Source organism: Phaeoacremonium minimum, assembly GCF_000392275.1.
Source record: "Phaeoacremonium minimum UCRPA7 unplaced genomic scaffold PA7_03_scaffold_393, whole genome shotgun sequence".
Lineage (NCBI taxonomy): Eukaryota > Fungi > Ascomycota > Sordariomycetes > Togniniales > Togniniaceae > Phaeoacremonium > Phaeoacremonium minimum.
In genome coordinates, this window is record NW_006921296.1 from 105,127 (window position 1) to 131,665 (window position 26,539).

A 26,539-nucleotide genomic window follows, 5' to 3' on the forward strand; every position below is an offset into this window, starting at 1 on the left:
TGGGGGAGATATAGGACACTGCATCTTCAGGGGTCTGCATATTTGTGTCCTTGACGGTCGCCCTTGCGGGTGGGCCAGGTCAGTGGTAGTCTGTGTGATGAGGCTAGAAGAGACGAGGGAATAGTGTCTCAGGGAGCCTCTCTTAACCGTCGAGCGGGAGCTTCGCAAACGCTAGCAGGAGCAGGTGAGAAAGGAGAGGGCAATCAAGGCCAAAGTGTGGTGCGAGCTAGGGATCAGGGTGGTGGACCATCACTGATCAGATCGGTACCGACCGGCCGCCCAGAGCTGGACAGGTGGACAGGGGCAAGCTACCTTAAGTGTCTAGCCTGCAAGTCAGCAATGCGAGCCGAGAGATATTAGCGTCAATGACAGGTTCCGGGTAATGAGTGAGAAGAGGAATGAGGAACCCAGCAGAGAAGTAGGTAGGTAGGTGTGTATCATGCGCTAAGCATAGACAAGGCAAGTATGGAGTACCTGGATGACGGCCCCTCAGACCCGGAAGGGCGGTTACTGAATGATAATGATGAGGAGGAGGATGGATTACTGCAACCGGCAGTTGGCCCGCGTCTTGTTTGTTCGAAGAGATGCCACCGACTCTTGAGAGTCATAAAATGCCGCCTCCAATAGGCATCAACGGGCTGCCAAATGCGCACGAGGGTCTGGTGGGAGGAAGCTGGCTGAGCTGGCTGGTGAGTAAGGCTGGTTCGTCGTAGAACAGAGTGTCTGTATGAGCACACCACACCGGTAGACGCGCCGGTTCTATTGCTTGACCGTGTTTGTATTCTGGTGTCCCTCATCAGCTGTGGGTGAGGTGAGGTTGTTGAGACTGGGGAGGCGAGGGCAAAGACTGACAGGCTGGCGTCGTCAGGCGGAAGGAGGCAGATGCGTGGAGATCAAGATGTTCGGCGACACATGCGCAGGCAGTCCAGATAGGCAGACCGTGGCCCGGGTGCGAGGTGAGATTGGGGGAAGTAGGTAGGGAAAGGCGGAGTGTATCTTGGTCGGCGTCAGAAAGGTGAGGTAGAATCGTGGCAGGCTTGCTTGATGTTGGTCTGCCAATACGTACACTGGCAGACTACGAATGTAAAGACGGTCGACCCCCACCATCTCTGCACACGCCTGGCACCTAGCACCTTGCGCCGCACCTCCACCACGCACCAACAACCCCAGGTCTGCCCCGCCTATTATTGCCGACTTACAACGAGTCCCGACCAAGTCCAGACATTTCCAGTACCTAGCAATACGAGGGCATTCAAGTACCGGGAACATGTCATCGATGGCGAAGAGCTCGGATGCTGCCTATTTGTTCCCAGATCCAAGACCTCTCCGGCCATGCTGTACGACGTTGCGTTCCTAACAGCCGCGGTGCTTTCCCTTGATTAACCCGCCTTATTCTGGATATGGCGGTCTCACCAATCCTCTGGGAGGGTGTCCTACTGTCTGTCCTATGAGGAATGCATGGCAGACCACTGCTCATGATGTTGGTATTATTGAATCGGACAGCAGTCCCTGATATGCAAACAGAACGCGCGAAAGCTACCTGCCTACTACCTACCCAACGGGTCACTTTCGGTGTTGCGCCATTGGTGGCCAGCTTCTGAGCAGCGTTTTCTGCGGCTGTCGCCCAGTAGACTTACATGCGTGACCGGGAGGCACCTTAGCTGCAGCCAGACATACCTGAAAGCTTCACAGCATGCGCAGAACAGCCAGTCTCAATGCTCCACCGGCCAGCTAACTGCGCAGCTTTTCTAGTCCCATGTTGAAATGAAATCCTCCTTGACCGGCCCTGTCATCATGGGATGGCTATTTGCTTACTTCCGCCATGAGCGCTGTGTTCAAGAAAGAAGCAATGCGCTGCACCAGACTCTGTGGAGGTCATATTAGTGAAACCAAGAGAAGAGGGCTCGGTGTCGTCCTTCCAGGAGCCTGCATTAGTTTAGACAGGCTCGGTGGGCATGTTGATGAGGAGTGTCTGGCGAGCTCTCACTCATTGCCTCGCTGCGACGGCCCATTTGCCCGAGTCGGGAGCGAGCAGAGAGGTCCAGGCCAGAAAAGTTGCTCGGAAGGGTTCGTATGGAGCCCTAGAGAAAGCCATGCGTAAAGGCAAGCCCCACCATCAGGCTATCGTGCTAAAGTGGAAACGGCAGGAAGCAGAAACTTCTGGCCCCTCTGGCGGAGAGAGGATGCTAGAGCCGGGTTCTACGGGAAAGGGAAGATCAGTCGGTCAACGGTTAGAGCGCCTCGCGGGATGGTAGATCGGGGCAATCGACGAGAATGCCTCTTGGGGAAAAAAGAAACATGTATGCCCGGTTTCCAAGGCGAAGAAGGCAGTGGCAGGAACCCCAATCCTGTTAACAAGGGAGATCAGATACCAGATACCTCTGACTCGCAGCTGGCGTGCATGGTTTCTTCGACCCCACGCTCACAGTAGGTATTTGGTACAAGCTTCCTGGAAAGACATCGCGGAGCATCGATTGGAAGATGCATGGCATATTCAATTTCTGAAAGCTGCGGCGCCGTGGCATTACCACTCGGCCGATCTTCCATTGCGAGAGTCCTGAAGAGTCGCTGAGAAGGGCAACAGCCAGCAACCAGTAAAGGTGACGTGAATAGCAGACTCCGAGGAGAGTAGCTCAAGGCCAGGCTTGCCATCCATCTTGTCTCAGGTGTCGAGAACAAGGGAGCTTCTGAAATATTTTTCCTGGCTGCTGGCACCCTGCAGAACTTCCGCTGCCTTCTTGTTGGTCCTCGCGTTCGTTATACCGTCGTCCAGCCATGTGGGAAAGGCCGGGGTTTGCGGACAACCTGGAACATCGATCGAAATAGAATCAGCTCTGAAGAGAACGGTGGAATGAGAAGATACTTGATGCCCACGTACCTCCAGACAATCTACTGTCCGCAGTGTCCCTGCCCATAGCAAGCCATTGAATCCAAAGCGTAGGTTCCAAGCTTGGTGCAGCACATTGCATTACATATACACTTTATTTACTCTTTTCTCAACCATCCATCCATCCATCATCCACCCATTCATTGCCTTACCTGCCTTAGCCTCTCCGAACGACCCATGTTCCTTCCCCCCAGTGCAGTGTCCACACCTCACTCACACTCACACTCACAGTGAGCAGGTACTGCAAGCCAAAAACCGCACGAGCTGGAAGGAGCTAACCGGCCGTGGCTCTTTCACTTCCCACTGGCACTGGCACTAGGGTGGGTTAGCTTTTCTTGTCCTACCGTACAGATGGAAAGAGCCACCTGAGGATCCAGAATTCTGAGGTACCTTTCTCTACCCACGGAAGGTACCTCCTACCTACCTCTTGCTCAGCGAAAAAAAAAGGCGCCGTAATGTACTTTAGTCTAGTACCCTTTTTGCTGGGCAAGGGCATCTTGGTATATATAGTCCAACCTAAATTTCCTCGGTCGTGCCCCTCCAATGCTGCCATGGCACGAGACAAGCTGCAAAAACGGCGCTCCTCGCCCGCAGAGCTCCCAAGCTTCTGCTCCAGCTTCACTTTGTTCACCCTCACTTGACCACGGTCGATCTTGCCACTGCAGCCTCACTGACACCTTGTCCGGCCATACCATACCTTCTGCAGTCCAAGAACCACACCGCCCGCGCGCCTGCTGCTTTCTTTCACAGACTGCCCCTCGTCGTGGTGCCTCCCCTGACTGACACTTAACCACTCACCTTGTCCGGTCTATCATCCTGCTCTTCCAGGTCCATGTAGCACGAGGTGCTCAAACAAGAACGCCGTTTCTTCCTTGCTGCTGCTTCCGCAGGCCGCCGTTTACTCGAGACCAGCATATTCGATTTGTGGTTGTGGTTGTCGAAACCTACCATACGCACCCTGACCCGAAGGTCCCCTCTTTCTGACGACCCTCGTGGTTGCATCTTGAGCTCTTGGCTCCGACATCGTGCCCTCTACTTCCTTGACTCCTCCGCCTTGGTACGGTAGCTCTTTTGCTTCACCATTACAACAAATTCTCGCCACCGGCCTTACCGTAACCCACCGCATCACCAGCTCCTAGGCGTCGGGCACAACTTACCATAGCTCCCAACGATCTTAAAGATGCAGCTCAGACAGCTTTGAAAGGGTCGTTGTCCTCCCAAAGCCCAGCTCTGGCAATTTTCGTTCCAGGCTTGATCAATACTCACCGGCTCTGATTACCCTCCAAAATCTTAACTCCGAAGGATTACAGTACAGCTCAAGATGGCTTCAAGTAGTCGTTCAATGGAGTCCCGGACCGGACGGACCAAGCAACGTATGTTTTCACCCTGTAGCTCGCTTAACTTGTAGTTTGGTCGTGCACTAGCTCCTCTCAGCCGGTCAACTAACCTTATTATTGCAGGATACAATTCCAAGGGCGAACGATTAGTTGCCGGGGTAGTTCCTCTCACACAAGACAAGAGATTTGTTATGCTGATCCAGTCTACCCGAAGGAAGGGTTGGGTTTTGCCAAAGGGCGGATGGGAGATCGACGAGGAATGCACACAGGCTGCCGAGCGGGAGGCGTGGGAAGAGGCAGGCATCACTATCCAGATCGACTATGATCTAGGAGAGATCATCGAGTCGAGACCCCCCAAGCATTCTTCCAAGCATAAGGAGGGGCAAAAGTCGCTTTATCGCTTCTATGAGGCGACAGTACTCACTGAAGAGAAGCAATGGCCAGAGAAGGACAAGCGAGAAAGGAAATGGATGACGTATACAGAAGCCAGAGCCGCTCTGCAGGATCGACCAGAGCTACGAGAAGCACTTGACCGGTCTACCATGAGCAGGTAGAGAAGACCGAGATCCAGCAATTCTTTCGGCCTCTATGGGAAGGTCTCTAATGGCCGTCGAATGACCAGATGACTCTCATTGCAGCTTGCCATGGGAAGGTAGTCACCTAATCGTACGGGCAGCACATCAGGCAATGTTCCTAGTTAGTGCGCCTCACTCTTTCTCATCATGGCGTGGCAGGCACTGCTTCTGCACTTGTGGAGGTACATATGGTCCAGCAATACCGAAGAAAGTCTGAAACCTCGCGAACGCTGTGCTTAAGCACCGCATGTCATAGTGGCTTTATCGCAGGCGCACAATGGCGAGCCACACGAATTTTTACAGGCAGCTGCGATCTCGGAAAGAGTATACCTGATCATCTCATGTTTGCTGGGCGGCTTTATTGAGGAGAAAACAAATTCACTGCATCCATCTCTATTGGAGTTATAGGCGGACTACGATAGACCTTTTTAAAGAAAATCATGAGAATCAGGGAGGGCGGCGAAAAGGGTGAAGAGAGCGGTCATTTGGGTGCATTATGCGTGTTCATGGGACGGCAAACATTGATAGCGATGCTTCTCTATAATTGCTTACAGCTTTGGGAGGATTAATCATCCTCGCGGGACGGCAAATTGTCCAGAAACAGAGAGATGCAAAAGATATAGACACCTCAAAACCCGATACAGAATACAGGTTTCACTGAAACACACTTTAGTGCATCATTTGACCATTTGTAGTCGTGATAAACGACAGATACGATCCTTTGCCCAACTTGTGGATTCGGCTGAATAGAAAAGGGGTAAACGGATTGTGCGACGACTCCGCGAGTTTCTTGGGCGATCCATCCAACCTTACGAATTTGAGCGTATCGGTCAGTTCACTCGCGGGGACACAATAGATTCTGACGACTTACATTATTTCACTCTCATTCTAAATGTCAAACCTAGAATCTAATCATGAATAATAGACTCGAAAGATACGAAGGCGTCACAGGTTACATTTCGTGTTTGACTTACATCTGGGCTTGTCTGTCCCATTTTCACATACGCATGCTGTCATTGATGAATAAGTTCGATAACAATCATCGGCATTGAGACCATTTTGTGGTTTCCGATCACCTCATCTATGCAGTGCCTCCTACAGCTTTGAATTAATCTATTGGCCTTCAGTATATGCCCAAATGGTACATGCTAATGGGCCTCTGGACTTGGTGGAAGTGTTGCGTCAATGCATAATGCACTGTTCTACCCGATGATGAAAGCCATCATATGTGAGTGATCATCCTCGTAACGAGCAGGCCTTACAGGCCACTCCGAATTTTCTGAAGCTGGCTGATGAGACCATAGCCTCCATAGCCTCTGTTTTCCGCCCCGGTTGGCTCAGGGGTGCCCGTCTCTTTCCTTGCAATGCTCTCGCCATCCCGATTGCCACCTCGCCTGCCGCTCTGGTCCATCTCTCGCAGAAGTACACGATGCCGCTCCTCTACTATTCTTGCCAGGTTCTCAATGAACTTGGCGCGTCCCTTTTCCTCTGCTGTGCCTTTCCAAATGACAGAGAGCTCCTTGAGCTCCTCAATCCGCTTGGCGGCGTCCTCGATGCCCTTTACCGGATCTGACGATTTTGATGATAAATCCGTTATCTCGTCTCGTAATTTCTGGAGTACCTGCTGGCCCTTCTCCTCCGTGCTCTGGTTCTCACCGCCGGCATCTGGCGCCGACACGGACAGGAATGATGAGCTGGTCGACAGCTCTGACGGCGGGAAGACGAACTCCATGGCGTCGCCAAACGTCTTGATGACCGAGTCGAGCCGCGACCGCACGACCGTCAGGGTCCGCAGCTGTGAGATGTAAGGCGGCTCGTTAGTTGTCGCCGCGGTGCCCTCCTCGCCGTCCTTGCCCTCCGCCTCCGCTTGGGTAGCTGGAATTTGGGGCTCAATACCATCCACTCTCCTCTCTGGGGCGTCCTGAATACCCTCCGGGACGAACTTCGCCACGTCATCTTTCAGACCGTCCGTCAGCGTCTCGGCGAGACTCAACGTCTCACCGCGCAGCAGCTCCACCTCGTACGCAAGCCGGCTTCCGCTGCGGAGGATGTCGTCCGTGAGCTGTGTGAGCGTGTTTGTGAGTCTTGTGGTGTGTGCATTCAGCTGCGATAGTAAGGTCTGAGCCTCTGTGGAAAGATCTGCCAGTGGGACGGCCGGCTGGCCAGATCTAGATGAGGACGATAATGAAGAGCCAGGTCCGGATAGCTGGAGAGTTGGCAAGGAGGCATTGAGGTAGTCCGCCGGGTCAAAAGATGGATTCAGGAATTCATGGAGGAACGGGTCTGATACATGTGCCGACTTGGGCTGCAGGGACACCTGCTTGGACTGCTGTCTGATGTGCAGTGGGATATTCCTTGAGGCGTTCGAGGCCGTGCTGTTTCCCCTCCGCCGCAGAGCAGATTTAGAATCCCACGCCATATTGACAGGGCCTAATCGGCTACCACTTGCAATGAAGCTGTGGCGCACAAGTTCTCGGCGATGGGTGACACCCGTAGGTTTTTTGAGTCTGGCAAAGTCGCATGAGATGCTTAGCTGGATACATATTCCTCTACAGCTATATCGCAGTATGCGGAGCCCCTGCAGTGCTTGGAGTGGGGCATCTCCCGCCCTCGTTCCCTATAGAGAACCCCGCGTCCAAGAAATCCTCGGCGCGTCCACCGTGACTACAATCTTAGTATTCTCGCAATCATGGAACAGCAAACCCTCGGCGGGCTGGCCTCGCCACCCGAGCTGACGCCCTTGGAGCAGGAGGTGTTGGATGAGTATGAGCGTCTTGCCGAAAACATGAAAAAGGTACGGTAACGCTCATCTTGATCGTCGAACGGAGTGAAATTGATGATCCAAAACAGATGGCTTCGATCCTCGACAATCTCGCGGCCCAGCCTACCACCGAGATCCTCGATGGCCTGCGAGAGCTCGAGCGAAAGACAAGTCTCGTATTCACACTATTGAAAGCCAGCGTCTACAGTATCGTCTTGCAGCAGGAAATTGACTGGGGCGATCAAGCACAGCGTTAAGCCCCGTCGGCCGGTTCAATTGAGAAAACATGGGCGGAAGACATCATCAAAACCTCGGCGCAGGGAGATTTTCAGGGAATCGTTGCATTAAGGTGATATACCCAAGGGACGGAATGAGACGACGACCACGTGGGCGTGGAGACAGGCTGTATATATATATACAGGGATGAGGTCATGAAGCCATGACGATTTTAAGACATACACAATGGTACAGGACTAATATACAGCTCCGCCATAATACACTTTCCTTACATCGACCATCTTCTTGCCCCTTCCGATCGCAACCTCATTGGGGTCTTTCTGGCTCATGAGAGCCTGGACTGTTGCTTTGACAGAGTTCATGGGGTTTCGGGACCGGGGCATTCTAGCGGAGAGATCATAGATGCCTGCCGCGCGGCATATTTCGAAGATTCTATGTGAGACTCGGAGGCCAAATCCTAGTATAATCAGCATCTCCGTACAAACGCTTTGAGAGGGGATACAAACCTGGCGGACGATTGTACAGCTGAACCACTGTAGCTCCCACCTTGGCCTCCACGTTGCCGTAAATTGTTCTCTTCTCATATCTCGGGATTGGCTTCATGTTCCGGATGGCGAGCTGCTTCGCCTTGTTCACGGCCACCATGCCTTCTGTCGATTTTGCTTCGCCAACGCCTAATCTCCCATTTCCGTTGCCCGCAATTGCAAGAACGTATTGGCTCTTGACCTTGCCGAGACGTGTTTGGTTCGATACCCAGCGCGTGACAAGGATCTTCGTTTGGATGTGTAGGATGTCCCTAAGGTTCATATTCGTCCGCTTCTTCAGATCTTGGTACATACCCTCGGGGTCGCGGCCCTCGTCGGCAGGATCCTGCTCCGCCTTATACAAGCCAGCAACGCCAGGGACCTTTTCAGGAAGAGCTGGTGCCAGCGCGGTGTTCGATCCTTGGCCATTGTCGGTCATAGCCGACCGCTCGAACCAGTACTCCAGTGTGTCAACATCCTTAGGCCCCCATTTTTCGATCTGCTTCTGTAGCTCTTCGTCACTGAGACCGTCGAGGTTGATGTCTTTTGGTACGAAGGACTGTATCCACTTCATCAAGTCATCGCGGAAGTCGTCTGGCAACATGAATTCTGAATCTGAAACGGGCGGCCCTTTTGTCTTCGGGCGCTTGTCGACAACGGGAACAATGTTCATGAAATCTTCGACGTAGGGGAATTTATAGGGGTCGTTACGAAGCCGGCCCTGGATGGTGAGGTCCTTGGGATCCACGGCCGCTTCACCAGCCTCCAATGCTTCCAACTGTTCCGGGCTGTAACGCTTTCTTAGGATCTCCTTATCTGCCTCGGTGAAGTCAGGGAACTTCTTCTTCGAAAACTCCTCGATCTTTTCGGGCGTGACAAGGCCCATCTCAGCAGCGCGCAGGTTCCTGAAACGCGATCGTTTCCGCGCTGCCAGCTGCGCGGAGCTGTGGAATTGATGGCATGATCCCGATATCGACGGGGCTGGATTGGATGCTGTCGCGGGTGCGGCTGCCAGAGATCTGCGAAGCAGACTCCTGGCAGCTGGACGTGCAACACTCATGACTACCGGGTTGGTGTATGAGGCACCCGGTGTTCGCAATGTCTGCACGTTGACTCGGCGATTGTATCGAGAGCTCAATCGGGTTATGCACGTAGCAAAATTTAGGTCACGGATGGTTCGAAGCTCGAAATTTGTTATGGCCTGGATTGTTAGGCACCAAAGTCCAAGCCCTCAGCACTAATTACCAGGGGTTGCACTCACCCCTGTTCTCTCCCCTTACCACAGACTTGTCAGAACTTGAATCATCAGTAGAAACCCATACTGGCTCTCAAAAGGACAATCATGCACGATAATAAATTTCGAATGAGTCTCTTCAGCAACATTACGTACATGTTCTCTAAATGTTTCAGATCTCTTCAACCTGTCCGAATAGCTCTCACAATGCGCAGTATCATTCTCTGGGAATAATCCAGATTGTAAGTCCTCGTTTGAACTATTATCGTCTCGACTTCCATCGAATATGGGTTCAAGACTTTAAGCCTGCGGACCACCTAGTGCGTGTTATAGATGGCTGCTTCATCTCCGAACAAACCACTGTGCTAGATGTTAATAGTGTACGCTCATACTGTGAAGAAAGCGGTTTTGGACCGCCACATGCGCCATGGGTCGACGTTCATGGAGTCTATCTCATCAGGCGAAGAGATGGCCTTCAATACATCCTGAGGAAACCTCGCCATTGCATCATGCCATATTGACTTCGCGTGGCGCTCCCGTGGAAATGTCTGGTCTCCCAACATTATACGGAAAGTCTTCTTGGCTTCTGTCCACTCCGTGATGCCGGTAATGCTCACCCAGAAACAAATCCGTTCTATGTACCAGGAACGCAGCGACCAAAATTGTGTCTCATCGAAGTCATCCATGAATTCTGGACCAGCTTGCTGCCTAACGATATCCATGCCTAACACTGCGCAAAGTACCTTGATAAGCCACAAGTCGCGGCTTGTCTTTCCGAGTTGCAGATCTTCTTCGAGGCCATGGACGTCTCGCTTCAGAATCAGAAGCTCCCTTCTGAATAATCGAGTTTCTATGCTGTCAGAAGCGTTCCAGATCTTGAAACCCAAGATCCGGTGGAAGTATAAGCCGCCAACTATACATATAGATAATGGCGCGGACCGGTGCAAGGCCACCGATTTATCTCGGATTTCGGTGCTGTGTTCGTGACCGAGCCAGGTCAGGAGGTCAGACGCACCATTTGAAATTCTCAGGAAGGCTTCCCCTAGCGATAATTTATCGGCCGAAGGAGACGATGTTTGTGGGACGGAACAAATCGTGCAGTGTCTCGTGTGGATTGGTGACACCGCTCTCATCACCCCGAGGAAATAATCGACGTCGATCTCTTTCGGTGACATTATTGCTCGTGTCGTATTAAGAAAGAATGGTGCAAAACTAAGAGCTTGCAAGCGCTGATCTTGGTCGTCGAATTGGCCTTTGCGCTGATGATGAACAACGCGAAATGTGTCGGGGTGCTTTTCGTGCCAGTAGTCCCAAAGACCTATCACGAACTTTTCGGTACTTCTCTCAGTTAGAGGGCTCTGGCTGTGCCGTCAAATAGGTCAAAGTCGGCCGACTTACATCAAAACACATCGTTCTAGGTGATCAATAATCTGTATATCGTCATCGTTAACCCCGAGTGTTGCTCGGCGTGCGTCCCTCATGTCTAACACCCTCAAAAGACCATCGAGGTGCGCCCTGGCGGCTGCGAAGTTTCCTACACGACTCTTGACGATTTGTTAAAATGTGTCAACCTCAAGTGCATGTGTAGCACTTACCTCAGTGATGGATAGCGCAGCAATTGCTTGAACGCAGCGAATGGTTGCTTTTGCGGAAGCGTCGAAGTTCGACAGCCATTCATGCACTCCTCGAAGGCATTCCACCATGTGGAAGCGATATGTAGATTCATATGCGTTCAAGGCGCCAGCTTTCAGGGCATAGTGGGACGCTGCTGTAAGGAAAACACTTCGGAACGAGACAGGATCCTCTGCTGCAAGAGTGGCACTACACATGTTGACATAAGCAAACAGTGCCACATGTCAAGGTAAAGTAACCCATGGGGTTAACTCACAAGTTGATTCGAGAATGCTGAGGGAGGACTTGATCTAACTCATTACAGACCTGCACGACTAGCGTTGATCTCAGTCTAAAGGGGGCCGAAGATGGGGAGAAACAGGTCAAGGTGGAACACTGGGGCCTTGACTTACAGTGATACATCAAGCCTCGAGATCTCAGAGGCATATTGATTGGCAGTGATCCAAGCGGATCAACCGTCGTGTCTGGTGGAGGTTGATGTACGCGCCATAGCTCTTGCATTCCCGGTAGCTGAGACGTTAGTTTTTTCTGATTCGGCATCTTAACGACTTGTTCGTCCTGATAGATGCATTCGTTGCCCCCTGCCATACAGTTCAGGCTGGGAGATACCGTTAGCTCCTATTTCCGAGAGTTTTTGGCGGTATATCTAGCCAATCCAATGGCCATCCCGTTTTCAAGAGGAGCTATATAGTCTTCAGCGGCTCTACTTACCAAAATGGACGTTTCTCGTCGCATCGTACATGTCTCCATCGACATATCAAGCATCCTAATTTACTACGCGTATGATACTTCCGCTTTCTCTTCCCGTCCCCAATCTTCTTCGTCCCGGTCTCCATAACCAGGAATGATTGGCGTTGTTATTAGTTCACCAGGATCTTTCTGGACTTCGCAGCTCCCACAGTAACCATGACATGTGTCTTCAACGAAACAATCACGGAGAGCGTGCTGGTGAACGAAGCAGAAATGGTTTTAGACGATGAGATTCTTGCTTTCTCATTGGAATCATGAAAGCCAGAGCCGCATCTACTCCATACCGGTCATCAAGCTCTTGTAGGATTCATCCGGCACCGCAAGCTAACCGGATTTGGCCTGTGTAGACGGAAATTCTCCGACTCGCCGGAGAACCGTTAGCTAAAATCCGGACCCGACTCCCGGACGTCACGGCAGTCGAAGGGCAAATTATTGATTAAATGACGTTACTTAAAGTTCGCCATGGTCGTCCTGAATCGTTTTCTCATTTCCGAACAGATTGACCCATTCCATTATTGCATGCGTACTTTCTACTAACATTAATATCAGCGCCTTTAAGATGGCATTTACACCCACAAGGCTGAACCGAAGGAAAGGTTCTTGAATAGTCACTCTCAACAACATGTATCTGATTGCTCGAACATGATCTTTACAGAAGTTGAAGCAGTCTCTGTCCATTCTCAAGAGGTACACGCATCCTGAGTGGCTCATTGGATGTCAGGGGTGAAGTGCATTGCCCAATCAAAGCCGCTTACATAACCGAATCAGTCGAGTCTGCCGCAACTCTGAAACGCACGGGTTTCCGAGAAGTCGACCCTGTACCTGCGTTAGTCGCGGAGCCCCTTTCACCTTCTTCAATCCCAGGGTGTTCGTCTCCCATCTGCGACCGGTGGCTGAGATCCAATGAGAGCGCCCAAGCCAGGGCAGCCTGTCTCACGGCCCAACCTGGTCTAGCCTGTGACCGAGAACTGCCCTTAATCGAAGCAATTCCGACACCTCTGGTTTCGAACTTCTCGACTGTCTAACCTTGGAACCCAAGGGCCCTGGCCGCACGTAGCGTAGCACCAGTGTGCGCGCGTCCCTTCTCTTCGCTTCCCGCCAAGGTATTGTCTGCCGCATATCTCTCCTTCGTCTCTTTCTCCGCTGCTGTCGTGTTTTGTTCCTTTCCTGCTTCTTCTCTCTTGCTAGTCATTCTCAAAGCGTTTGTTTCCGGTCGTCTAGATACCCTCAGGTTCGGTTCGCCTATCATATTTTCTTGCAGTGCAAGTAATATCATTCTCTTCTTCACGGTCACTTCCAAGTCTATTTTCTTGCCATCGACCGGCAATCGCCCAGAGTTCGGCGACCCGACACCAGCTCATATCGACTAACTCACACCCTTTCGATTTCTACGTTTTACAGCACATACAATGGCGCCGGGTCAGTTCGACTGGTTTCTCAAGATCGGAGCGACGAAGGAGGCCGTCGCCGTACTGAACGACCAGCCGTTCCTCTTCACCATCCTGCTGCTCGTCCTCGTCGGCATCATCCTGCAGTGTGTACTCATCTGGTACATCCACTTCGCCACCCTCAAGCCGGAACAAAAGAAGAAGAAGAAGGACGATAAGAAGGCACCTGCAAAGGGCGGCAAGCCACCGGCACAACGATAAACGACTAGAACTTCAAGAAACAACGCGAACATTTTTGGCCTGTCAGTGTATATCATACACAATGTTGTCCATCGCTGTATACTACGAAATAAAACCGAGTTTCGCCTCCTATGCTAGAAGGACAGCATTGTGTGGGTGAAGGTTGACCAGAGGAGATGTCCAATCCCAAGCCTCTTAGTGCCGAGTGGTCTCCTAGAATTTCGAACTTGCGACAATCATTGGGAGAGCTTTTTAAGAAACGAATCTCGAGGCGTGGACAAACGGGCAAGAGCGGAGGCTGAGAGACCGGCCATTTCGACTAAAGTGCTTCGGGTGACTGCTGGCTGCATCTAGCACTAATAATTTGCATATTTTAGAACCGGTATATATCACATGGGCAAATGCACCCAGTTCTTGTGTCACGATGCTCATGCCGACTGAAATTTATTTTGAATTCACTGAATCGTATGTCCACTCCATGAAGCGAAAGATCAGCCCGATGTCAAAAGATTAGCGAATACATGGCGTGGTTAAATGAAATGCTCTTGTAGCAACAAGTCATCTTCGTACAAGATTTCCTCATCAAAGTAACCCAGCTCTTGATGGGGCGCCAGATTGTGGAGACTTAGTTGTTGCGATTGACTTGAATGGTCCTCTTCGTCAACACCAGTACGAGCATGGTGACCCCAAGGAGCATACTTAAATCTGACGTTCTCAGACGACTCCGGTATCTGGTTGAAATTGTAGGTCTCTTGATAGTCGTCCAAGTCGTTCTGTAGTTGAAAGAATTGAACTTCTTCATCAATTCTTTCGTCGAAAACATCCTGAGACGGAAGGTATCCAGTATCAAGTGAGTCAAGGTAAGTCGGGGATGCCCCATGGATATATTCAGAGTCATGATGGACATAAATATTTTCAGGTAGTGGCGCCACGGATTCCGCAAGTACAGTATCTCGCGGGTTGCCTCCGTATTCAAGGCTTTCGTTGAACGAAGCACCTTGATGTTCATCTTGTGAGTATGGCGATGTTTGCCAGCTCTCGTAGGTCGAGAACTCGTCAGGATACGTGCCCAAGATAGCTGCCATTTCACCGTGCAGTGCATTCACATCATCAGCCACCTCCTCTGATGAACGCTGAACCATAATTGCTGGGTCAAATGATGGATCACTCTTTGGTTGTTCATGCGAGTAGATATCACCTTCATTATGCGGCCCATTCTCATTTTCAACATCTTCAGCTGAGACGCCATTCTCTTCATGATTTATTGCTGCTGTGCCGATACGGATGTTCCTCCTTCGTGCGTCGCGCTTCTTCACTACAGGGGTAAAAGAGAGATTTCTCCGGAGGAGAACTTCTAGGCGTCGCCTAATTTCTTTCTTTGTGTTACTTGTGGCTTGTCCCGCTTGTGATGCATTCGTGTTTGGTAAGTCGGCGACTTTGCGGCGAAGGCGAGGTGATTCTGCATCAACGAGGCCGCCGAGCACAGATGCAATGGTAGGCATAAAACGTGCTCGAGCCGCCATAGCCTATAGCAATACTCAGCAATTCGCGTTGATATGTAGAAGTAATGGATCGTATACCTCGAGATACGGCACACTCCAGACGGCAGGTGCAATCTCGATCAGTGTTGGTGATGGTGCCTCACCAACGAGTTTCAACCCTACCATTTGTTTCTTGATGCCCACCAAAGCATGTAGAGCATAGCTCATGAGCCTACAAACATCTTCCTCGTCGAAAGCAAGCGTTGTGGTAGGTTGTTCCAACGCGTCTGTCACACTGATAGAAGGGGGCTCGGTCGCTTGTAAGGCTGATCCGTGTTGATGGGGCAAGGCGGTCTCCGATCTCCTCGCAAATTTGTCGATGTGGTCCCGTTTTTGCCGTTTTTGCTTCCTTGTGACACTGCCATTGAGCTCTGGTTTCTCTGATGTTCGTTCCCGCTTCTTGCTGTCATTCAAGGTTGGCTGGACAGATATTATACAACTGAGAGCAAGAAATCGAGCGCATGGAACTTCTTCTGGGGACAGAAGTTCGGAATTGAGATCGGGATGTTGGACGAGAAATGAGGTATGTCGTTGAGAGTCAACAGTAGGAGGGCGATGGTCATATTTTCTGGCAAGATTTAAGCCCAAGTCAACCCACAACTGACCACAAATCAGAATGATTCAAGCATATTATAAATACCAATTCCACTTACAGGACATTGCTCGACCGCACAAGCGAGTTGTTGAGAGACAATCTGTTCTGTCTCTTTCGGCAGCGCTTGAGTGTCCTCCTCTGCTGAATCATGGAAAATCTCCAGTCGACATCGTCCAGCTCGAGCAATCCACAAAGCACCTCGCTTGGCCTCCTCGGAGAGACGTGCGGCTGTCACATCACCCTCCCAGGGCGATGGCAGCGACATGGTTATGGAGCTAGTGATAGTGAGTAAGGCCCCGGGATCTCGAGTGCAAATGCCGAAGCTGCCTAAGAGCACGGACACGGGTGCCATAATTCAACCAGAGGACATGAAGACCACCAGAAAGACAGATACCAGACAAGGGGCTAGATACGACATCCGGAGGCTGCGGCGCATGAGTACACTGAATATAGACTCGGTGAGATGCGGTGAAGTACAGAGATATATGAAAAAGTACTTTAAGAGACCGGGAGACTAAGGTTTATGTAGAGGGGGGCACAATATGGGTAAGCAGTATCTAGTAGAGTCGATGCTCGAGTATGGCGTCTCTAGGTAGGTAGATGAAGAAGCCGTGACATGGCTTGAATGTCGACCTAAGTACTCTTGCTAAGGCAATGGTTCCCCTTCTTGAAAAGGGTAAATGATTCCTCGATACCCATTGTCTCCAATTCGGAAAGTGCCTTGTCGAACATGGTTCACCTTCAATCAAGGAAGGAACTACCGATTTCTGGGGATGATGGCAGTAGTGCAAAGCATTGTCAAATTTGGAAGTCGCAGTCGTCAATTGGCAATTGCGAAGGGTCGAGACTACCTGATCCAGGAGTTCACCTTATTCAAGTAATACAGTTTACACAGGCATCATACTAGGAATATGAGCAGCCTGGTCCTCTGGCGATGATCGCCCCGCCTACCAACACTTTTGAAGCCAAGCGACTTGAACTTGATTATCCGACTTCGAAAGTAGGATCATAGAGAATGGCATCTCGAGACTGATTCTAGATGAAGTTGTATTTTGACGATTTGCTTTGTACCGTGTAGGGTTTAGTGCTTGTCGTAGTGTTGCTGCGACGTTAGTTGATCGACGACTGCCGCTTTTCCGGTTGGACGCCTAATCCGACTGAGCGGCTTGCCGATCTTGCTCCGTTGCAGGTCGGGACTGGGCAGCAAACGGCGCACGCGAGTTCTTCGGGAAGTGTGTGGGGCCTTCTTGTCCCCCATCGGCATTCATCAGCACCCTCACCGGGTCTCTAGAGCCTTAGAGGGTCTCAGTGGCCCCAAACCCAACCCAGATAACCGAAGTCTGGACCACCAATGACGACAGCGTCGACCGTCAGAGAAACCTCTTGGATTTCAACTTTGTTCCCCTCGTTCCGAACGACTTGAAGTTCAGATACAGTCTCGTCGGCCCCTTGCGACCTGGTTATGGGGGAAGCTTACACCTCGCACCTTGCAGTTCCTTGATTTGTCCTACTCTGCGCGCAGGAGTAGCCAGGCTCCTACCTAATTAAATCATTGTTGGACGCAACCGCAAATGCATTCAGACCATCAGCAAAAACATCTGGCAACAACCATTGCTATCAGGACTTCGGCCTTCTATAATCATCACTTTGGCAGCCCTGTGCGACTGGAGATAAGTCCTTTCAAGCAAAACGATCGTCTGCGTCCGAGTCAGGGGCAAATCCTGGTGTTAGGTGATTGGAAGTTGTAATATGACTTTGGCCGAGATATCATCGGCTGGACTTCAGCTTGTTGTTTTCCTGACGAGCCTCTTCAACCTACACAGCGCCGTCGTTCATGCAGACTCAGACCTGCTTGTCTGCTTTCACATCATCTCCTTTTTCTTAACGGCCAAGTTACGGCCATTGGAGCAAATATGACGATCTCGGCGGCCACTCCTCAATGTGGCTACGAATCCCCAACAGAGGACTTCTTCCAGAGTGTCTCTGCCCCTTGCTTGGTGAATCGGCGCAACGATGATCTGGAGAAGGCCACATCTGGCTACTCACCAGCCCCGAGTCCCCTGCCTGCCAACCTAAACAGCATGGTCACCAAGGCGAACAAGATGAAACCTGAAGGAAAAGTTAGTATTCGTGACCGTATAGCGTGCTATCAGTGGACATGGTTCACAATGAATATGGTACGTCCCAGTCCTGCATACAGACATTGACAATAAGCTAAATATGTTGTAGGCCACCGGCGGTGTTTCGAATGTTCTTCATGCAAGTAAGGCTTTTCCCTTACTTCATTTTGGCTGCTTCTGAACATCAATTTCTTTAGTTCCTTTCCGAAGCCGATGGCTGACAGGAATTGGCATTGCTTTCTTCATCTTCAACCTTTGCCTTTTCGTTGTCAATTGCGTTCTAATCACGTTACGATTTCGATTTCGCCCCGGAACTTTCATCAACTCATTCACAAATCAATTTGAGTCGCTCTTTATTCCAGCATTTGTAAGTGTGATGATTTCATGAGAGAATTGGGCCATCATCGTTAACGCTGTTAGGTCGTCTCGTGAGTCTGATTAGTCTTTGCCGAAATCTTTGCCTCTACTAACTGTGAAGCACAGCATAGCAACCATACTGATCAGCACTTGCGAGTATGGTGTACCTGCTACTGGCGTTTGGCTGCTCAAAACAATGGAAGTCTTGTACTGGATCTACCTCTGTGTGAGCATATTTGCGAGCGCCGGCATGTATTTGATTTTGTGGTCAACTTTGTAAGTCCATACGCCAAATTCGCTACACTAGTCAAAGCTTTCTAACAGTATATCAAAGAATATTTCCCATCCACACAATGACACCGGTGTGGGTGTTCCCGGCTTATCCACTTCTCCTCACCGCGCCGTTCGCCGGTACCCTCATCTCCGCTGCAAGCAGTACTGGAGAGTTGGAGAGGATGAATAGGGTTCCTGTCGCCTTGGCTGCCGTTGCTGTACAAGGAACTGGCTTTCTTCTCAGCTACATGATCCTTGCTGCATTCTTATATCGCCTAATGTGCGTCAATCCCAACTCTTCCCTTTAGGGTTGATGACAGTGAAGTGTTGAGCTGACATATCATAGGACTCAGAAACTACCCCGGGATATGCAACGACCTGGTGTTGTGAGTGATGGGTTTCTGATGTGGGAAAGCTGATGGCTAATTTGTTCAAGTTCATCTCGATCGGACCCAGTGGCTTCACTGTGGCCGGGATTGGTAGGTGTTCATCACTGACTTTCTGCTGACTCTGGACATGCATTTCTGATGTCTCCATAGTTCAACTGGGCAACCAAGCCAAAGACATCCTCCCGCCGGACTTCATGGGCGCCTCCGATCACGCTGTCTTCATCCTGAAACTCACCTCGTCATTCATTGGCCTCTGGTTATGGGGTCTGAGTGTGTGGTTCTTCATTGTCTCGGTCGGATCACTCTGGAAATATCTGCGACCTGAGTCAAAGATGCCTTTCCAGATGACGTGGTTCTCTTTCGTGTTCCCCAATACGGCTCTAGTATGTCTTGTCAAAGGATCGTCAAACGTGTTGTCAGGAGCTAACCAGTTCTACTGAAGGTGACGGCGACAATACAGATCGGACGCGCGTTCGAATCCCGCCCATTCGAGATTGTTGGCTGTACCATGGCAGCATGTCTCATCATTATCTGGGCACTGGTATTTTCTGTGATGATCCGGTGTCTGTGGAAGAGGGAATTGCTATGGCCAAAGGACGATGATTAAGAGGGAGGAAGGGACGGCTTAGTCTGTACGTGGCTGCATGGAACATGTCCAAATTGATTATTCTCGTTCTGTCTCAATGAGAACAGTTCAACCTAGTTGGGGATAGCTGAAGTGAAATGATAAATTGGTTCTTATCTTTCTGAGAGCCCAAATGGCAGAAATGAATCATCCGTGAATTACTCCTTCATGCATCCCAATCAAGGCTCTGCTGACAAGTGTCCGAGCTATATCGACTGCTCTTAAGATGATAAATGATATCTGCGTACGCCCCCCCTCAAGTCTTTGCAGAATGTTAGAATGTTTTGCCGTCCAGGATATCTAATAAGCATTGTAAAAATCTGTGAAATGCACCGCTCCAGCAAGGAATGTCTAATAGTGTGTTGGAAACTGAGCAAGCAGCCCCTTATTTCGCCAGCCAGCCGAACTTCTTCTTGCTTGTGTCAAATTGGCCGGCGGAAGAACTCTCGACTTGGACACTTCGCTGATATATATTCTGCATACGATGTCAGCCTCAGTTCCTGACTGTCAATCAGTGGAGCACAGCTTACCTCGTCATCCGTCTCCATCCGGCAGTCCAGGATCAGCTCCCGGCTCACCTCGTTCCTCTGGAGATTGGGGTATGGCGTGCCCTGGCTCTTCATGATGGGGAGCAATACCTCGCCCAAGATCTCGAACTTCTTCCAGTTGATCCTGTCACCCTTGGGGCCCACAAAGGTCAAGCTGCCTTCTTCGGCCGAGACCAGATCCCTCCGGTGGAGCGGCATGAACGGTATCCTCGGCAAAGGGCTGTTCTCCCATGCCAGACGGTACGCAAAGTGGCTCTTCTGCGTACCCATCAGCAGCCCCAGCCTGGCGAATCTCTTCTGCACGTCCGCGTTCACCATAGACCGCGTCTGGCCCAGACGATGGACTGCCGTCCCGTTGATACCCGCGAGGACGGCCGCCAGGCCGTTGTAGTTGTTCAGCTGCCGCAGCCTGAGCGCGACGAGCATGAACTTCTCGAGACAGGGGGCTCGGTGCTTCGCCTTGTCGCGAATCAGCACCATGTTGGCAACCCACTTGGCGACGTGGTTGAAGTGGCTGATCATGCGGTTCACGTTCTTCAGACTCTTGCATTTCTCCTTCTCCCCCAGCGGCAGGCTGACGTGGCGCACGAGGTCACGGATGCGAATGCTGCTAAACATAACCCAGTCAATCCGCGTGATCTCATCGGCAATATCGTCGGCGTCAATATCCATGAAGATGTGATAACGAAACTTGTTAAGAGGAAGCGTGGACTGCGGGACCATCGTCGCCGCTTCCCGCTCGTAGTCCTCAAATGAGTGAAACTGGAAGTGTGTCGGGCCGCTGATGGTATCCCTCTCCATGCGTGAAATCTCGGAACCCTCTGACGGCCTTCGCGTCTCATTGGAACTGTTCTCGCTCAGCTTAAGAGAGGCCACCGCCGCATTCACATCGGCATTCCGCTTCCCAGTGTCTCTAGTACTTGCGCTCTTGATGCTGGCCACCTCATCGACCTCGTCTGCCTTCGCCCAGCCTGTATCATCGTCTTCCATTACATTGTTTTCTAGATGGGCTCTCATTTGGTTTGCTGCGGCCGAGAAAATCGGCTCAGTAGAGAGATGCCGTATAAGTTCCTCCAAGTATCTTCTCGTCGCAGGTCTTGCAAAGTCACCGGGGTATAAAGACACCCATTTCGCCACGGCCTCTATTATACGCAGCTGTGTGGCCGTCTTCACTAGATAGTGGGTTGATTTATCTTCTTTTACACGGTCCAGCCGTGTCAGTATCGCAGAAAACAATTCTTTTGGAGCGGCAAATTTTCGATAAAGGCAGAGAAAAATATCTGCGAAATTATTGTCCGCTCTCGTCATTCTCGGTGCCAGGAGCCTGTCCACCAGGTCGTCAAAGGACACGCCAGCTGCCTTGGCTGGCCGATCTAGGAAGGCCTCATCGTTTCTCTGCAAAATGGGTATATCATCTGAATAGCGGTGCGATTCGGCGTCTGATTCCTCAGTATCCAGGAATGAATCTTGGCTGCCGTCAAGTCGGACTCCAGTGGTACGAAGCTGACTCGACACGGTCTCCTCCCCAACGGCAACAGGGAGAGTAGGATTTGTGTAAGGGAGCCTTGGAGACCTTGAAGTTGGCCCTCGATACTCACCAGCCGGAAGGGTAACGCCACGAAGAAGTGACAAATCCGAGCTTGCCCGGCTGTGCTTGGGATTACTGTGTTGGGAGTCTGGCCGGCCTCCGTCCGAAGGTGCATCGAGATTGGCAGCTGAGGCAGCACGCCGTCGCTGTACTGCAGCCTCCGACCTCTCAGGTCCTAATAGCACATCGTCAGTCACTTTTATATTCCCATTCAAGAAGTCTGCACCTGGCTATGAGCCTTGGCAGTGCGAAACAAATAGCACCGAAATATTCAAGAAGCACAAGGAACCTACCTCTCCGGCTGGTTATCGCCGCCTTCAACATGAATTGCAAGCAATCCCGGGTGCTCCCAGGCACATTTGCGGAAGTTTTGAAGTTAGCTACAACAGCAGGGAAGGCATTGGCCACCCCGGCAGTATCTATCTTTCTCAGGTTCTCAGGGTTATCACACTTTGTGGCGACAAGGATGGTCGGGAGGCCAGACTTCGCGAGGGCAGCTACGGATATTAGATACGGACTGGCCTCTTGTCACACTGTGCTGCTGGCAGACTTACACAAGGCTGGCGGCAGTTCCCTGATGCTCTCCCTGTTCATGACGTCGTACAGCACCAGGGCGCCGTCGACTCGCGGCACCATGTGTCCATTGATCTGCTTGGGCCAGCGGATCTGGTGGCCCGGATTCACGTCGAAATACTCCAGATCGAGCTCGATGAGTGTGACGATATGCGGCACGCCGTCCACATCGATACGAGCGGCCGAGATGCTCGTCGTAGGTGGCCTCGACCTGAGAGCTCGCTGTATGAACGACGACTTGCCCACCCCGTCGGCACCTATCACGGCAATGTTGATTGTGTCCATAGTCACAGTAGCCCCGGAATTCTGCTGGCCGAATCGTCCTTTGTCAGCCGTGTTCTAATACATATGTGTGCCCCCTTTGTGATCATATATCAGGACGAATGGAGTAGCAATGCAGCTCGGCGTACCCAGGGAACTTCAGTCGAAACAGTCAGAGACTCTCTGCGTGGTGGCGGCCAGGCTTGCGAGGAGGAGGGCTCATCCCGGCCCTCGACACGTACAGAAGTCAGAACCGGCGGGGTTCCATGGAAGTCAACGGCGTCGTGGTAGCGTAGGAAGAATGGGTCGTCTACTATGGAGATGAACGAGTCCCGAGCGGTGGCAGCTGTAGGAGCAGCAGCAGTGGTAGGCTGCTCGTCAGTATCGAAGAAGGTGGCCCGTGAGTCGTGATCGTCGTCGTGGTAGTGGTAGCCTGTGGACTCGTACGAGGAGGAGGCGGGAACGGGGGCGGTTCGCCGTGGGGTGGGTGGGAGTCGGGTAGCTGTAGGAGGCGGAGGCACGGCGTCTGGGATGCTGTGAGTCGGCGGACGAACATTGGCGTTGCGGGACGCCATAGGAGGCAATAGAGCTCAGAGCATACCGGTTCTCACGAACGAGAAGACCACAATGGTTTGGCTTCCTGACCGTAAGGCACAAACAGCAGCTCGACAGGAAGCAAAGTCCGAGAAGCAAACAAGCAAGCAAGCAAGCAAGCAGAGCAAGGTCGGCGTTGGTGGGGAGGTTAAACGAACACCAGCCAGGGGCCCAGGCGGACGGGCGGTGGGAAGATCAGGGTCTCTCGCCTCGACGCAGACGCAGACGCAGACACAGACTGCACCTGTCCAGAAACGCAGCTAGGGGTAAAGCGAATTGTTTATGGAAAAGGCTCAAATCCGAACTGCAGCCACACCGGGATGCTCGTCTCAATTGGCGGTATTTGGTAAGACAGGAGCGAATTGCCAAGGGTGTAGGTCGGCCGGATGTCGTGAAGGCCGCGTCCCCGTACTGTCTGTACTGTGTGATAGATCGATCCAGCACAACTGGTGCGGCGGCGGGGTTGTGCGTGCGATGTTGGTGTTGGTTGTGCTGTGCTGTGCTGCGCTGCGCTGCGCTGTGCTATGCTGGCGGGCTCTTGCTCCAATCCTCAATCTGGCTACTCACCGGCTGCAGGCGCAACTTGCTGCAGCTTCAATTCACGTTGCCAACACCGAGCCTTCAGCTGGAAGTTGAGGTTTGGAGAGGTTCAGAAAGCGAGGACGATATACGGACGGAGGGCGGAGGAAAGCTGTCCACAGCCGCCCACACCACAAATGAGGGGCTCAAGATGGCTCACAGTAGCCTGGCACCCTCATCCTACAGGCCTACCTAACCACCTACCAAATCATTGGATTGGACTGTCTTGTGAACGGCACAGGAAATAGTCAGGCGCGCCCCGAAAGGGGTGCGCATGCGACTGCACCGTAATTTGAAAGCTGCATTACCCCCCCATTGCGTTTCTCGACACGTATATCTAATGTGCACCTTATTTTGTGTCGTTCCTATCTTCCTTCTGTTGTGTGTAGCTTCTAGTTCTGCCAACAATATAAGGTAGTTGTTGTTGAAGAAGTCGGAAACCCACAATAGGGCTCAGTAACTCTTGGCTTTGAATAAGGTCTCCCATGTCCACCAAGATAATCGACTTTGCTTTCATGTATTTCTGCACCCTCCGCTTCTATCAATGTCCCGCCTGATCATACGCAATCATCTACTCTCATTGAAAATGCTACTTTAATATACTGTATACCTTCTTTAGTGATGTGACATCCCACAGAGGCTTGGGAGACGTCGTGGCCAGAGACTCTCAGCATGACACTATAGGAAGAGGGGGATGTCGATCATGGCCAATGGATTAGCGCACATGTCAGATGGGTTGGCTCTGGTACTTGCTGGCTCTTGATTCTGAGACTCGACGACAGCGACCAAAACACCCCAGAATTACCATATTTGGGCATGTCGGTCTGGCGTGCTCATTGCCGAGCCTTGCCATGAACTTTGTGGGAGAATGGTCAAGGGATGCTGCCATAGCCGGCACGGGTGCAGCCGCCCATATTCTTTGCGAAAGATACCGGTCCTGATGAGACCAAGGGACTCTTAAGAAGAGCCGGAAAAGCTTGTAGGAGCGCGGCCTCGCACAGTTCCAATGTTGCACATCGCTTGACAGCGTCCATCGTCACACGAGGGCTGAGGTGATATGGTTTAGATGATATATACAAGATTGATAGCACCGGATCTCTCAAATGCGAGATCTCTGGTTAGATTGCACGGCAACTTGCGGTGTCGCACGAATCCATCGCAACCCCATCCCAGGATGGCAAGATATGAAGAAGTAACCTGTCATACGATTGGTCAAACGTATCCCATACTATCTGACAAGTCGAACAGCAGGCCAGCATCGATTCCCCAGTTCAGTCAATGATGTGTGGCGTTCTCCTTTGTGGACAAGGAGTGCCGTCTTGGACCGGCTGGAACAGAGTTTCGGTGAGCTTGGACACTGGATCGGCTCGAACTTCTGTCAACCTTAGATCCCGGAAGCGGCTGAGAAGATCACCGCGGCAAGGCGTATGGCCAAAGTACTGTACTCTGCGCTGCGGTACTATACACCGTGTAGATGGTTTGCTTACATACAGCAGGAGGCTTGTGTAAGATACAGCAACTGGATCCATGCATTATAGAGATCTTATCTTGATCCGACACGTTATCTGCTGCGATGAGCTCGCCCTCTTCGCATCTAGATCTGCTGTATTACTCCGAGTCCGCGGGCAATTGTCCATGTCGGACTCTACTTGTTCATAAAAAACCCCCGGACCCTTGTCCCCTGTGAGGGATGAAGAAGGTACACAGGAAGTAAGCAATCGATCGCACCTGAAATCGGTCTTCGTGTCGTACACCGATTACGCTGGGGCGAGACCCTGGCTTCTCTAGAGCAAGCCGGATGGTGGGAGACATGAAGCCACGGGACATGACACCAGCGTGACGAAGGGGGGAAAAAAAAAAGGAAGACCGCTAACAGCCCGCCTCCCGCCCCGTCGATCGATAGTGAAGCTGGCAGTCAAGCCCGGCGACGGGACGAACGCCCAGCCAGGCCCGTGGCGCGCAACCCCGTTGAAGCCACATTCGTGTTCACACTTCAAAAGGGGAACTAAAGGACCGGTGGTGGGCTTTTTTTTTCTTCTCTTTTTCAGGGTTGCGGTCCCAAGCGCCCACCGCCGGATGTGGCAGAAATGGCTTGCCCAGGGGAGGATGCCTCGTCCTGTACTGTTACATGGCTTGCTGCAGTTGACGCGCCTAGCACTATATTTCTGCATGGACACCACCTTAACGACGCATAAAGCCACAGACGAGCTAAATAACACACAACTGCAATGCCGACCAGCCGTTGGGAAAGGGGAAGATGCACCCGCTCTGTGGTAATACTAGATGGACATTCCGCGGGACAAGACAGATAAACTAAACATGATAAATGCTGCTCCAGATACTAGCCTAGGGAGAACCTGCAATCTCAATTGAAAGGCGGTCTGAAGGAGAAACGGGGCCCATCGGGCCCAGATCTACGGCGTAGGTAAGGAGAAGGTTAATAACATAGTTAACTTAGCGGTAATATGTCGCGTGTTATTCTCGGTGTGTCCACCGTAGGTATATTAACAAAAAAGCATGGTCACCCGCCCCGCATTGGCGCGAGAATACCCCAGAGAAACCACAGGAGGATTCGCAAGGGAGAGTCATCACCGAATCTGGACGCTCTGGCCGGGCTTCGGCCCCTCTCGGGCAAGGCGCCGTGACAGGCCTTGACAGCCATTGGTGTCATCATTCTCTCAATTCACAGGAGGAAGACACTGCTCGGTTGGTCCAGTGTAGTACCAGATCGGGTAGCCGCTGGCCGGCCGTTGGTCGGGATGGACGTACTATTGTATGTAGGACTATCGGCACTGGCGTTGAGGCGCTCTCACAGGCCTGGGACTCTGGAGGAGGGCCTCGTCAGCTCATCTGCGCCGAGGTCGTTGAGCAAGCAAGCAAGTGCCGGTTAAACAGGGTTGCAGTTATGCTTTAGAAGGCGACTATGCAGCG

The 26,539-nt window shown here is 51.7% G+C and overlaps 5 protein-coding genes across 5 annotated transcripts; 3 read left to right on the plus strand and 2 right to left on the minus strand.

The window, feature by feature from the left end:
• Window positions 1–4,208: 4,208 nt before the first annotated feature.
• Window positions 4,209–4,778, plus strand: UCRPA7_5111 (putative nudix family protein; the record flags this gene model as incomplete). Its single annotated transcript, XM_007917658.1, has 2 exons — window positions 4,209–4,260; window positions 4,348–4,778. 2 exons carry the CDS (start codon window positions 4,209–4,211, stop codon window positions 4,776–4,778), a joined length of 483 nt encoding a protein of 160 aa, XP_007915849.1.
• A 1,279-nt stretch (window positions 4,779–6,057) lies between these two features.
• On the minus strand, window positions 6,058–9,381 carry UCRPA7_5112 (putative 37s ribosomal protein s5 protein; the record flags this gene model as incomplete). Its single annotated transcript, XM_007917659.1, has 4 exons — window positions 6,058–6,861; window positions 7,503–7,745; window positions 8,070–8,254; window positions 8,304–9,381. 4 exons carry the CDS (start codon window positions 9,379–9,381, stop codon window positions 6,058–6,060), a joined length of 2,310 nt encoding a protein of 769 aa, XP_007915850.1.
• A 3,965-nt stretch (window positions 9,382–13,346) lies between these two features.
• UCRPA7_5113 (hypothetical protein) lies at window positions 13,347–13,586 on the plus strand (the record flags this gene model as incomplete). The annotated part of the gene is made up of 1 exon (XM_007917660.1): window positions 13,347–13,586. One exon carries the CDS (start codon window positions 13,347–13,349, stop codon window positions 13,584–13,586), a length of 240 nt encoding a protein of 79 aa, XP_007915851.1.
• A 4,028-nt stretch (window positions 13,587–17,614) lies between these two features.
• On the plus strand, window positions 17,615–19,280 carry UCRPA7_5114 (putative c4-dicarboxylate transporter protein; the record flags this gene model as incomplete). The annotated part of the gene is made up of 7 exons (XM_007917661.1): window positions 17,615–17,878; window positions 17,931–17,964; window positions 18,019–18,188; window positions 18,242–18,249; window positions 18,798–18,837; window positions 18,888–18,930; window positions 18,991–19,280. 7 exons carry the CDS (start codon window positions 17,615–17,617, stop codon window positions 19,278–19,280), a joined length of 849 nt encoding a protein of 282 aa, XP_007915852.1.
• A 570-nt stretch (window positions 19,281–19,850) lies between these two features.
• UCRPA7_5115 (putative ras guanyl-nucleotide exchange factor protein) lies at window positions 19,851–21,030 on the minus strand (the record flags this gene model as incomplete). The annotated part of the gene is made up of 2 exons (XM_007917662.1): window positions 19,851–19,940; window positions 19,996–21,030. The coding sequence occupies 2 exons, from the start codon at window positions 21,028–21,030 to the stop codon at window positions 19,851–19,853; spliced, it is 1,125 nt and encodes a 374-aa protein (XP_007915853.1).
• Between the last annotated feature and the right edge of the window lie 5,509 nt (window positions 21,031–26,539).